The sequence below is a fragment of the Lipotes vexillifer genome, unplaced genomic scaffold, assembly GCF_000442215.2.
Source record: "Lipotes vexillifer unplaced genomic scaffold, Lipotes_vexillifer_v1.1 scaffold670, whole genome shotgun sequence".
Classification (NCBI taxonomy): domain Eukaryota; kingdom Metazoa; phylum Chordata; class Mammalia; order Artiodactyla; family Lipotidae; genus Lipotes; species Lipotes vexillifer.
Genome location: NW_006778108.1, coordinates 1,149,671 through 1,161,138, shown reverse-complemented (window position 1 = coordinate 1,161,138; position 11,468 = coordinate 1,149,671). Strand labels below are relative to the sequence as shown.

The following is an 11,468-nucleotide window of genomic DNA, read 5'->3' as shown; positions in this document are numbered from 1 at the left end:
AGCAGCTTTAGGACAGCAGTTGCCTCCAGGAAGGTTGAATGCAGTAGAACAGGGACTGCGTTTTTATCCAAAATGTTGTAACAATGTTTTTAATACATCTGAATGTTTATGTAATACATATGAATGTTCCTTATGAAACTGTTTTTCTATATCTTTGAAATATTTTATAGTTTAAAAAATACTTAGGGGCTTCCCTGGTGGTGCAGTGGTTAAGAATCTGCCTGCCAATGCAGAGGACACAGGTTCGAGCCCTGGTCCGGGAAGATCCCACGTGCCGTGGAGCAACTAAGCCCGTGCGCCACAACTACTGAGCCTGTCATCTAGAGCCTGCAAGCCACAACTACTGAGCCCGTGCGCCACCACTACTGAAGCCCAAGAGCCTAGATAGAGCCCATGCTCCGCAACAAGAGAAGCCACCGCAATGAGAAGCCCACTCACCACAGTGAAGAGTAACCCCTGCTCGACACAACTAGAGACAGCCCAAGCGCAGCAGTGAAGACCCAATGCAGCCAAAAATAAATAACAACAAAAAAACACTTAGAAATCAGTTTTAATAGAAAAGGACTTTTATTGCAAATACAGTGACTCTTCATATTACAGCAGTTTACGCTGATAAACCAAATGGCCATAATTTATGTATATTTTGGATATAAAACTATACTTTTTTTTTTTTTTTTTTACATATAATATACTTTCCAGTGTGATGACACTTCAAAGAGGAAAAGATTGCATTCACAATAGAAACCATCCTCCCTGAGTCCACAGCCCTAAAATAACAAGCACTGTCCAAACATCCCTGCAGTGGAGCTGACCCCAACAAAGGGGCTTCCCCTCCTCTATCCCTCATCGCTAGTTGACAGTCACAGGAAGTGAAGCATTTCTGGAGTGTCTGTATCCACCCACTATGGAGAATGCCAATGACTCAACCAGAGCAGCAACAGTGAAATGGCAGAACTGCAGAGCCCTGACTTTGCATTTTAGTCTCTGTAGCCAAGGTCAGAAGTAAAACATTAAAACTATTTTACCATTTACCTTGCTGAGAGCCCCCATAACCTGTTCCACTAGTAAGCAGCAAATTTAGGAATTTTACCTAGGGACCACTAAAAAAATAGTCTTTTCCAACATGTCTGTTTCCCCAGCATCTGGCACATAGTCGACCTCCATTAAATGCTTGTGGGGCGAACAAAGAGTCATAATCCTCATCTGTCCAGGGGTGTGCGGCCAATGAGCCATAGAAGTTATGGCATCACAGTGGTTTACTTTTAAAAGATGTTCTTTCAAAATGAACTCCAAGAAGAAAAGCAGTCTACACAGAGAGAGATGCTGAAGCGATCTTACACAGTAGTTTGTTGAGAGCTCTAACTCTTTCTTCCAAGAACCGGGATTTTTTCTCAGCACCTCGTTGCTTCTCTTCAGTGACCTGAAGCGCTTTCGTTAGGTGAGCATTTTCCACATAGAGCTCCTTGAGCAGCAAATCAGATCGTGTATTCTTTTCAAACTGGACAGGGGAGAAAGCCACAATGCACTGTGAATCTAATGCAGAAATGCTACGCTACCAGCTTGCCCCACCCAGTCTTCCACGTTCAAACCACAGTTTGGGGATTCTTAACAAATTGGAAACAAATATTGGATGTAACGACAATTTTTGTTATCCTGGTGGGAGAGAGGAAATTGAGAATCTGATGAACTATGTGGTAGAGAAAACTTAAGCCAATTTTGCACAAATTGATTTTTACCATAAAATGAAGACAAAAAGACCAAAATCTGTAGGCCTCAAAAAGAAACGAAATTGTCAAGAGTACCCAAAATGTTTGGCTCATCTCAGGTGCTCTGCAGGCCCATCCCGTCACCCAGGACACAGTGAGGCACTGTGGTCACCACATACACAGCAGCTGTAGGGGCTTCAGTGATGGGGACACAGGCCACACTAGTCAGGATGCTAACACACAGGGGTCCCGGATTTGCGCTTCGTGAGTCAGCACTAAATACATTCACTCAGGTAATTAACTGAGCAGCTCCGTTGGCCAGGTGCTGCCCTAGCAACAGCCCTGCTCTCACAGGGCATGTATTCCAATGGAAGGAGACAGACCAGAACCAAGCACGCAGTTTTGGATGGTGGGACTGGTGGTGGACTAGTGTCGGGTGGTGGGACCTGCTAACAGAAAACCCAGGAGGGGAGACACAGCTGACACTGAGGTGAACAGAGAGGGCTTCCCTGTATGTTGACATTTGGACAGAGATCTGAATAAAGCACTGGGTAAGTCAGGCTGTCTGGCATGAACATTCCACACAGAGCTGGCACATGTGGGGATGACAGGAATGGCCAGGAGGCCTGTGAGGAAGTCTGAGCTGCCATGCTGGCTGGGCAGGGGGCCAAGGGGAGGGGAATAGGTCCTGCAGAACCTTGAAGGCCACTAAAAACTGCCTTTTACTCTGAGGGATGTGGAAAGACTGGAGGTTTCTGAGCAGAGGAGGGCTAACACCTCCGTCACATTTGAAGATGACTTTTGCCGCTGAAAGCACATCAAAGGAAACAAGGACACCAGCTGTTAGGACCCAAGAGATGGGGGCTCTGTATCCCACGCTGAAGGCCTTGCTGAAGGATGAGATGGGAAGGGGTCCATCAGGACTCCAAGGTTTTGGACTTGGGCAGGCAGGTGAGAGCACAGACAGCTCTGAAGGGACTCATGTAAAGAGGAGCAGAGAGCTGGTAGGACCAGGGCTCTGGAAGGTGGTGTTGAGACAAGGCTCCAGAGGAGGGAAGGGCTGGGGCGGAGGGGAGGGGACACAGGCACATGCATTTCTTTCGACACTTCTGGTCTTCCAGTGAAACAAGCGCAGAGCACAGCTGAGGGGAGAGGTGCTGGAGGTCAGAGACAGGAGGGAAAGGGCCCACCGGAGAGGGCAGTGGGGGCGAGGGTGTAGTTGGAACAGCTCCCCGGCCACCCTGGCACCTCCACGTGCAGGAGCCTCAGGAGTCACCTGGGGTTTGGGTTGAGGTTTTGCCAGGAGTGACTGGGGGAGTCACCAAGTCTGACTGCTGGGAAGGAACGTGAGGACCAGGGACAGAGGGTGGGAGGATGGCAGTGTCGGCAGGGGAGGGGCTGCAGAGATGCGGGGGTGGTCAGGAGTGGGTGGCCTGCACAGAGTGACGCTACCTGGGGACCTGCAGCTCCGGATGCTGCAGATGAACCATACTTGACTGCTATGTAAGAGAAGTATTTCTACAGATTCTCATGTTTCATTTCCTGTAGCTCCAAGTAGAGCTTTTAGGGCAGCAATGGCTTCTCTCTCTCCTCTCCCCATCTCAGCGATTCCACAGGACATGGGGTTCTCTTGGGTTATGTCTGCCTGATCAGCTACTTGAATGCCCAAACGAGGCATCATCACTCACCTGCTCTTTCAGCTCACGCACTTTCTCTTGTAGGAGCGCTTCCACGTTCTTCAAAATCATTTCCACCTCCTCCACCCGCTCTTCTGCGGCTTTCAGCTGTTTTTCATGTGCTTCCTGCACAAAAGGAGGTTAGAGACGAACACTGTACATTTTTAAAATAATCATCACGGGTTTATTTACTTTAGAATGGAAATTAGCTGAAGTGTGCAAATCTGAGCGTGTGGATAACCTTTCATCCGTAGAGGGATGGTTAGAAATGTCTCACAAGCCACAAAGCTGCATTTCTCACTGTAGTCTAAGCAGATCAGCAGACTGCTTTGTGCTAGGATTTTGTCCTTTCAGTCCTAAATGACTCAAAGGGAGTTTCCCCAAACACTTTAGGCTTTCTAAAGGATTTCTGACTAAATTTGTTTTGTCAATAATCTCTCACAGCTTAACTCTCTCTCCAGCATAACGTTTTTGCATAATGCTGAAAGGCTATTCTTCGATAGAATTTGTTTTACAAACCTCGAATTCCACCCACCTTTGCAAGCTTGTGCCAGTTCCTCCCTCGTGAAGGTGCCTCACCCTCTGGCCCCCCCCACCCCCACTTCATGAACTCTGAGGACCAAGATATGCCCCGCAGGCTTACACTTTTAAGGTGCTCACTCACTGGTGCCTGAGATGGTGCTTTGAGGTGGGAACCGCTGCCACCAGAAGTTGACAGAAACAGAGAGGTTAACTGGCCTGACGTCACTCGGCTGGGGTGGTGCAGCCAGGATCCAGATCCCAGCAGTGCGTGCTCTGAGCCGCTGTCCTACTGCCCTTTGAGGCTGCGACTCTGCTTCTATGTGTCTAGATGCCTAGGGCAGCACCTGGCACACAGTCGGGCTCCCCAAGTCTGTGCTGTCACTGCGCTGACCTCTTGTCCAACCGCCCTCCATGCCCTGGCTACCTTTAAACATTCTGAGCACAGCCCACCTCAGGACCTTTGCACCTGCATGTACTCTTACAGGGCTACACAGGTAGGGACCCTGCCCGTTGCCTCCCTCGCGGCCCCTCTATCACCATCTTTCAGGCCTGGAAGCGGGGACCGTGTGTGTGGCTGTGTGGCTGGCTGCAGACACGTGCAGCCCAGAAGACAGACTGGGGGGCTTTGGGGTGCCTTCTGGGTCAGCTGCTCAACGCCCCCCAGTTCTCAGGGAAAGTTGGGTCCCATAGCTTCCATAAACCAGTCCTCAAGTAGTGGGACATCTGTGGGGCCATCTTCCCCTGGGCACCTGGGCAGCTTTTGGCTAAGTCACCAGAGAGCCAACCTTACCCTCCCCATCACCCTCAGCCAACCCTTGGGCCCCTGTCCTCACTTACCCGTTCCTCCTCCTGGAGCTGCCGAGCCGCCTGCCGCTCCCCTTCCAGCAGCTGCTGCAGCTCAGCCACGCGGCCCCGAGGCACAAGCTGCTCCATCTGCTCCTGCAGCTGCTGGACCGCGTGGGCGTGCTGGGACTGGGCCAGCCTCAGCCTCATGGTGGCCCCGTACAGCTGCCCAGGGAGAAGGCACCCAGTGTTGGGGTGACTGCCCAGAGCTATCGGGTCACTAACAGGCACAGAAGACTGCATCCCTACCTTTAAGGTCACCCCACAAGGGAAGTGTCTGCAGCAAAACCCACGATTCCTAAAGAGCCCGTTTAGCTGAATTCTGACGCCCAAACTCCATTCAGCTGGCGCTTCTGCACAGTGAGAGCCAGGAAGGCCTGCCTGTAATCCTCCACGTGACCTCCCGCCGGATTACGTAACCTTCTGTCATGTTTACCTTCCGGGTACATTACTGGGGTGTAATTCCTTTAATACTGTGACCCACGCCAGCTGTGTATGGCAGCCTTCCTCTAAGTGAAGAGTTCACGCTCCTGACACCTGGCTGCGGCCGGGGTCCCAGAGGTGGGTTACACAGTGATCAGCGAGGGGCTGGGAGCAGGTGTGGATGGACCTCAGCACCCACTCCCTGGGCACAGAGCCCACTGGGTCATTCGTACCAAGCTGTCCAGAGCCTGGCCACTTCCCCTGATGGACCACCTGGGAGACCAGATCTCAACACCATTTATATCACTTGGACTCTGGCAGCGTCGTCTGGAACACACGGAACTTCCCTCTGAGATCCCACAGACGGGAGAGGCAACAGCTCTGCCAGGGGTCCTGCTGAGGGCAGGTTGGAGAGGAGGGCGCCGGCCATGCCAGGCAAGAGCGAGGCTGTGAGCCCGCAGCCCCACTTCCCTCACTGTCCCGTGTCACTGCGTGTCTGAGGGGCCACTCCAGGCAGTTCTCCAGGACGGGTCCCCCCAGAGACACACCCGTACACACGGGTCCAGCAGGGCAGCTACCATGCTCTTTGGGATGAAGAGAGGGGAGGGTAGTTCTCACACACCCTCCACCAGATGTAGCCTCTTCCCGACTTTGGAGATGCAGATGGTCACTCTGCAGTCACTCTGGCCCGTGTCTGAGCCCCCACCCACCTGAAAGTGCTCTTCACACCCCCTGCCCAGGTTCCTCACCGCCCGCTTCCCACTTGGCTGGGTGGTACATCAGCACCGCCCAACTGAGTGCCCCGAGCCCCCTCCTTGTGAAGTGAGGTGCGGGTGGAGGCTGAGCTACCTCCGGAGAGCCCTGCTCAACTGCCACGTGAGAAGGGGGACGTCCCCAGGAGAGCAGTGGGGCCACTGCAGCTGGGAAGCCAGGGCCTTTGCGTTTTGGTTGCCGGGGCGGGGCAGCGAGCCCCTGACAGCAGCCCCTCCTGCCCTGAATGCAAGCTGGACTGGCAGAATGTGGGGAAATGATATTCAGAACTCCCGGGCACCAGCCTCAGAAGCCTAGCCACCTGTATGCTCTTCTGGGGGCGCCTGGTTGCCGCACCACGAGAACCCCATGCCGTGGAGAGGCCGGTGCGGGTGCCCCAGTCCATGGCACCCCTGTAAGTGCCCTCTTGGACGCCTGGCTCCCCTGCTGGACCTGTGACCTTGGAACCGCTCATGGCGCACCGGTGACCACTCCCTCCCTTCCCCGTGGCTCTGTGTGCACCTCACCTCCACACACCCAGAGGGTCCCTAGGTGCCCTGGAAGCTCCTTACTTCCCTTCTCCACACTTTCATCCAGGTGTGTTTCACGGGGGTCCTCGTCTAAATCACAAAAGGGGACGCCAGCTCATGTCACAGCAGCCTGCTTAAGTGCAGTATCTCCTGCTTGTGACGGCGGCTGAATGTTGGGCATCCCAGCGGGCACGGAAACCTCTGGCAGCCCAGCCCTTCTGCCAGCAGATGGATCTGACTCCTTAGCCTCAAAGGCTCAATCTAGTCCAGGCGATTTCTCAAGGTTCCTTTTGCACTAAAAGTAGAGAAAGGAGCCCCCAGTACGTGGCGGCACCTCGGGGAAAGTGCCTGCTTACAGCGGGGGGCTGAGCCCACAGGAGCCTGACAGCACCTCATAAGGCCCCGGTGGGGGTCCCGCACCCAGACTGACCCCTCTGCAGCCCCGGGCCATCTGAGAAGTGACTGTTCACACCAGGTGACCACAGCCAAGTCCAGGAGTCAGGCCAGGGGCCAGTTGGGGAACCTGGTACAAAGGCTGGGCAGAGGCATGCGGGTTAGAGACCCTCTCCCACGGCCCTTTTCCCGCTGCTGTACCCTGGCCCTCCAAGCACACCCCAGGTCTGAGTCCACACTGGGCCCGTGGCCCTCAGGGCACCTCACCCTGTCACCTCCCTTCTCCTGTTCGAACTCCTCAGAAGAACCAGCCCTGGGTCCCTGAACCTCACGCTGTCAGGCACCCGCCGTCCCTCCTGGGCCCACTCTGCTCACATGTTTGTCCCAGACCGCGAACTCCCTGCCTCCCCTGAGCCTGGTGCGCGCTGGACAAATGCTGCAGCAGGAGAGCAGGTGGAACACCTGTCACATACCTGTCACAGGTATGTGACACCTGGGCTCCACTGGGGGCGCGGAGCGGGGTCACCTCGGGGGCTGCTCTGCCCTGTTGGCCTGGACCTCAGAGGCCACCTGCCGCATTCCCTGGCCCCTCCATCTGTAGAGGGCACACCTGGAGGCACTGCTATAGCCTCCTCCCTTCGTGAGGAACAGGCGCAGCTCTTCACGTGGCTCACTTGAGTTCAACCCGACCCTGGACTGAGCCTGACTCAGTCCTGGGCCTGGCGGATGCCCAACTAGCCGGGTGACCTGAGGCAGACCAAGGATGCCCCTGGCTGGACTAGTCCCGGTCAGGCTGTCAGAGGCAAGGCTGACCCCTCCCGGGCTGGGACCACTGCACACACCCACCTGGTCCCGACTCTCTTCGAGGGCCTCTCTCAGCTGTGACTGTGCCAGTCTCAGGCTCTGACGTTCCTGAGTCACGTGTTCAAGTTCAAGTTCAAGTTTTTGGATTTGGTTATCCTGTTTTTTAAAAATCAATTTCACAAGTATAAGAAGTATCTTAGCGATGTGATACACGTTTAATGCAGAAACTTCAGAAAAGCAAAAATTATAAAATTCAACTCATCCATGATCCCAGCAGCCCGAGGACCACACCCGACGTTCTGCTGTATCTCCTGGCCCTCCCTCCACACGCACGGACTTCTGTCACTAAGACGCTGTATGCTGTGCTTTCCCCCTCATTATATCTTGAGTGTTAAATACTTTTCAAAAACATGGTTTTTAATGGCTGCACCATCATTTACTGACTAATTCAATACTGTTGATGATTCAAAGCTGATTCCAATTCTGTTTTGCTATTATAAATACCACAGCAATGAAAACACTTCCAGCTAAGTCCGTACACAATGCTCAGTAAAGTTCCCACTAGCAGAATCATGAAGCCAGAGCGCACGGACGTTCTTGGTGCTCTTGATGTATATTTTGCCATATTGTCCTCCGGAGAGGTTGTACCAACTTACTCTCCTATCATCAGGATTTAATTCCTCTCTACTACTTTTTCTAGATACCAGGCTTTGTAAAAGCTGCTGAAGTCCACATATTTTCAGGGCTTGCTTGTTAAGTCCCTCCCTTTACCTCCAGGCACATCAGGGCTGTTCCTCATCTGTTTTAGGCCAGCCTGTCTGCCCCTCCCTGCTGCGCCCGGCCACTCACCTGCAGCTCCTCCCGGCTTGCGGCCTCCTCCAGTCTCTGTGTCAGCAGCTGAACAGTGATGTGATTCTTCTTGCTCTGGGCCTGGTGGGTAGAGGCCTCCTCTCCCAGCTGCAGGACCCTGTGGTTGAGCTGGGACAATTCATCCTTGCATTTCTGACTCTAGAACAAAAAGGGATAAAACACAGATGAAAAAGTTTTCTGTTTTTTGTTTTTTGGTTTTTTGCTATACGCGGGCCTCTCACTGTTGTGGCCTCTCCCGTTGTGGAGCACAGGCTTCGGACGCGCAGGCTCATTGGCCATGGCTCACGGGCCAAGCTGCTCCATGGCATGTGGGATCCTCCCAAACCGGGGCGCGAACCCATGTCCCCTGCATCAGCAGGCGGACTCTCAACAAAAAGCTATTCTTTTAAACCAACAGCATTCCAGTGGTTCTCAACCAGGGACACTCTTGCTCCCCAAGGGACGCTTGGCAATGTCTGGAGACCATTTTGGTCATCACAGCTAGCGGGGTGGGGTTACTACTAGAAACTAGTGGGTGAGGAGCTCAGCGTCCCCAGAGTGATGGGCTCTCTGGCCACGGGGCAGAGGATGAACTCTGGTCCATCCAAGAAGCAGCAGACTGGGCACCAGGGGGGCTCACAGCACATCAACATCCAACCAGTGCTCTGGAGAACTGGCATGGTTTTCTTCTTTCTCCCACGGTTATTTCTAACATTATCTTAAGCAATTTGAAGGGGAAAAAAAACCCTCGTTATGCTTGAGGCACGTGATTCTCTTCAAATCATTGTCATTAAACACAAAAACCGAGGCTCTCGGTGGGGGGAGCACACTGATAAAATCGCCCACTTTGCAGGCAGCGGATGCTGGACTCTGGACAGCGCTGCCTGGGATGAAACAGCAGCCATCAGGTGACACACGGAAGTGCGTTATTTCCAACTGGGTGTCACACACCTTCACACAAACCACGTTTCGCTCATCTGCTTTTCCCCAGCAGCCGCTCTGGAGGCCGAGGGTCTGCAGCCCTCCGTGCCTCAGAGTAGCGTCCACGCACAGCTTGTGGGCGCATCACTGTCGCCCCAGGGCCGGATGTTCCCACCACATCGGTCAGGCGCAGGAAGAAGCAGGCTGGGGCGAGAGCTATGGGTCTCTCCAGGGGACGGCAGAGGTCTGAGAAGCCAGAGGTGACAAAAACACTCCCAGAGGACTTCCCTGGTGGTGCAGTGGTTAAGAATCCGCCTGCCAGGCTGCACTGAATCCATCTGGTTGTGCCTTACACACACACACACACACACACACACACACAGAGGCATAATGATTGATAACTTAGAACGAGTTCCTCTAGGATTACCTTTTTTTCTCTAAATTAGTTTTTTCTTTAAATTTAACCTTCAGTTTTGAGTCACTTAGTTGGCTGTTGCATCATATGATTCTTTGGTTGTCTCCCAGTGATGCCAGATGGGATCAGCACAGCCCCAGGTGCTAGTTGCTAATGCCTATAAAATGCCACCCAACCCCACAAAGGAGAATCATTTAAGAGTTCTTTGGACTTCATCTTCAAAAGTAGCCAAAGAATTCATGTGACAGGTTATCTCAGAAAATCTTTTGCAGTTAGTGAAATTAGGGTATAACTAAGAACATTCGGAATACTACACACACAGTTTAGGTGATCTTGGTATAGTGGTGGGACAGCAGTAAAGTAACTAACATGTACATGCTCTGCTGGGGGAGCCTAGAAAAACATTTCTCAGTGGATTTCCTATGAAATCCTATGACTTTCCTATGAAGTCAATGTGTCTTGGGTTTAACTTTGAAACAAATTAAAACATTTAAAAACTGACTTACTAGCACTTGTGGATTTCAGATTGAGACCCATGTAAAAGCAGTGTTTTATTCTGTGAAAAAAAAGAATCCACCAGCTGACGCAGGGGACACGGGTTCGATCCCTGGTCCGGGAAGATCCCACATGCTGAGGAGCAACCAAGCCCGTGCACAACAACTAATGAGCCTGTGCTCTAGAGCCCGTGAGCCACAACTACTGAAGCCTGCGCGCGCTAGAGCCCACACGCCGCAACTACTGAAGCCCATGTACTCAAGGGCCCGTGCGCCGCAACTATGGAGCCCACAGGTTGCAACTACTGATGCCCGCGCGCCTACAGCCCGTGTTCTGCAACAAGAGAAGCCACCGCAATGAGAAGCCCACACACGCAACGAAGAGTAGCCCCCACTCGCCACAACTAGAGAAAGCCCACGTGTAGCAACGAAGACCCAACGCAGCCAAAATAATAATAACAATAATAATAAAAATTAAAAATAAATAAAAACACTCCCAGAAAGAGTAAGAGCTCAGCAAGGTGTCAGGACACAAGGTTGGCAGGTGAAAATCCACTGTACTTTTATGTCCTGACACTGAACACTCAGAATCCCATGTGAAAAACAAAACACCATTTCTGGCTTCTGGTCTAGGCCTGTAAAGAGCTTGGAAGTCATCACTCCCATCCTCCCAACAAGAAAAAGCTGAATAACTGAAAACTCAACCACTCTTCTGAGACCCATCAGAGAACTGAGGTCACAGGGCAAATCAATGCCCTGGAAACTGGAGAGATGGGCAAAGGGAGTCACAGCTCACCAGGAGCTGATGGCTGGAGCCCGAAACAAACTGGCTACTGTGGGCGGAACTGTGTCCACAAACTCTCGGCTGTGTCTGGAGACAGGGCTTGCAGCAGGTAATTAAGGTTAAATGTGTTCACGAGGTGGGATCCTAATCTGATAGGACAGTGACTTTATGAGAAGACACAGTGAGAGGGCATCGTCTGCAAACCCGCAAGAGCCTCACCAGAACCAAGTCAGCCTCGCCTTGATCTTGGACTTCCGGCCTCCAGAACCGTGAGGCAATAAGCTCCTGGGGTTTAAGCCACCTGTCTGTGGCATTCTGTATGGAGCCTGAGCAGACTAAGACAGTGACCATTCTGAAG

At 52.6% G+C, this 11,468-nt stretch overlaps 1 protein-coding gene across 1 annotated transcript in view; it reads right to left on the bottom strand.

The window, feature by feature from the left end:
• Nucleotides 1-1,306: 1,306 nt before the first annotated feature.
• The window catches only part of NINL (ninein like), a 70,457-nt gene continuing 60,295 nt past the window's right edge, over nt 1,307-11,468 (bottom strand). The window contains exons 19-23 of the mRNA XM_007451440.1: nt 8,497-8,655; nt 7,690-7,803; nt 4,742-4,912; nt 3,395-3,508; nt 1,307-1,498 (exon numbers count right to left, since the gene is read on the bottom strand). Of these exons, the coding sequence (XP_007451502.1) occupies nt 1,307-1,498; nt 3,395-3,508; nt 4,742-4,912; nt 7,690-7,803; nt 8,497-8,655 (750 nt within the window). The remainder of the gene's footprint in view (nt 1,499-3,394; nt 3,509-4,741; nt 4,913-7,689; nt 7,804-8,496; nt 8,656-11,468) is intronic.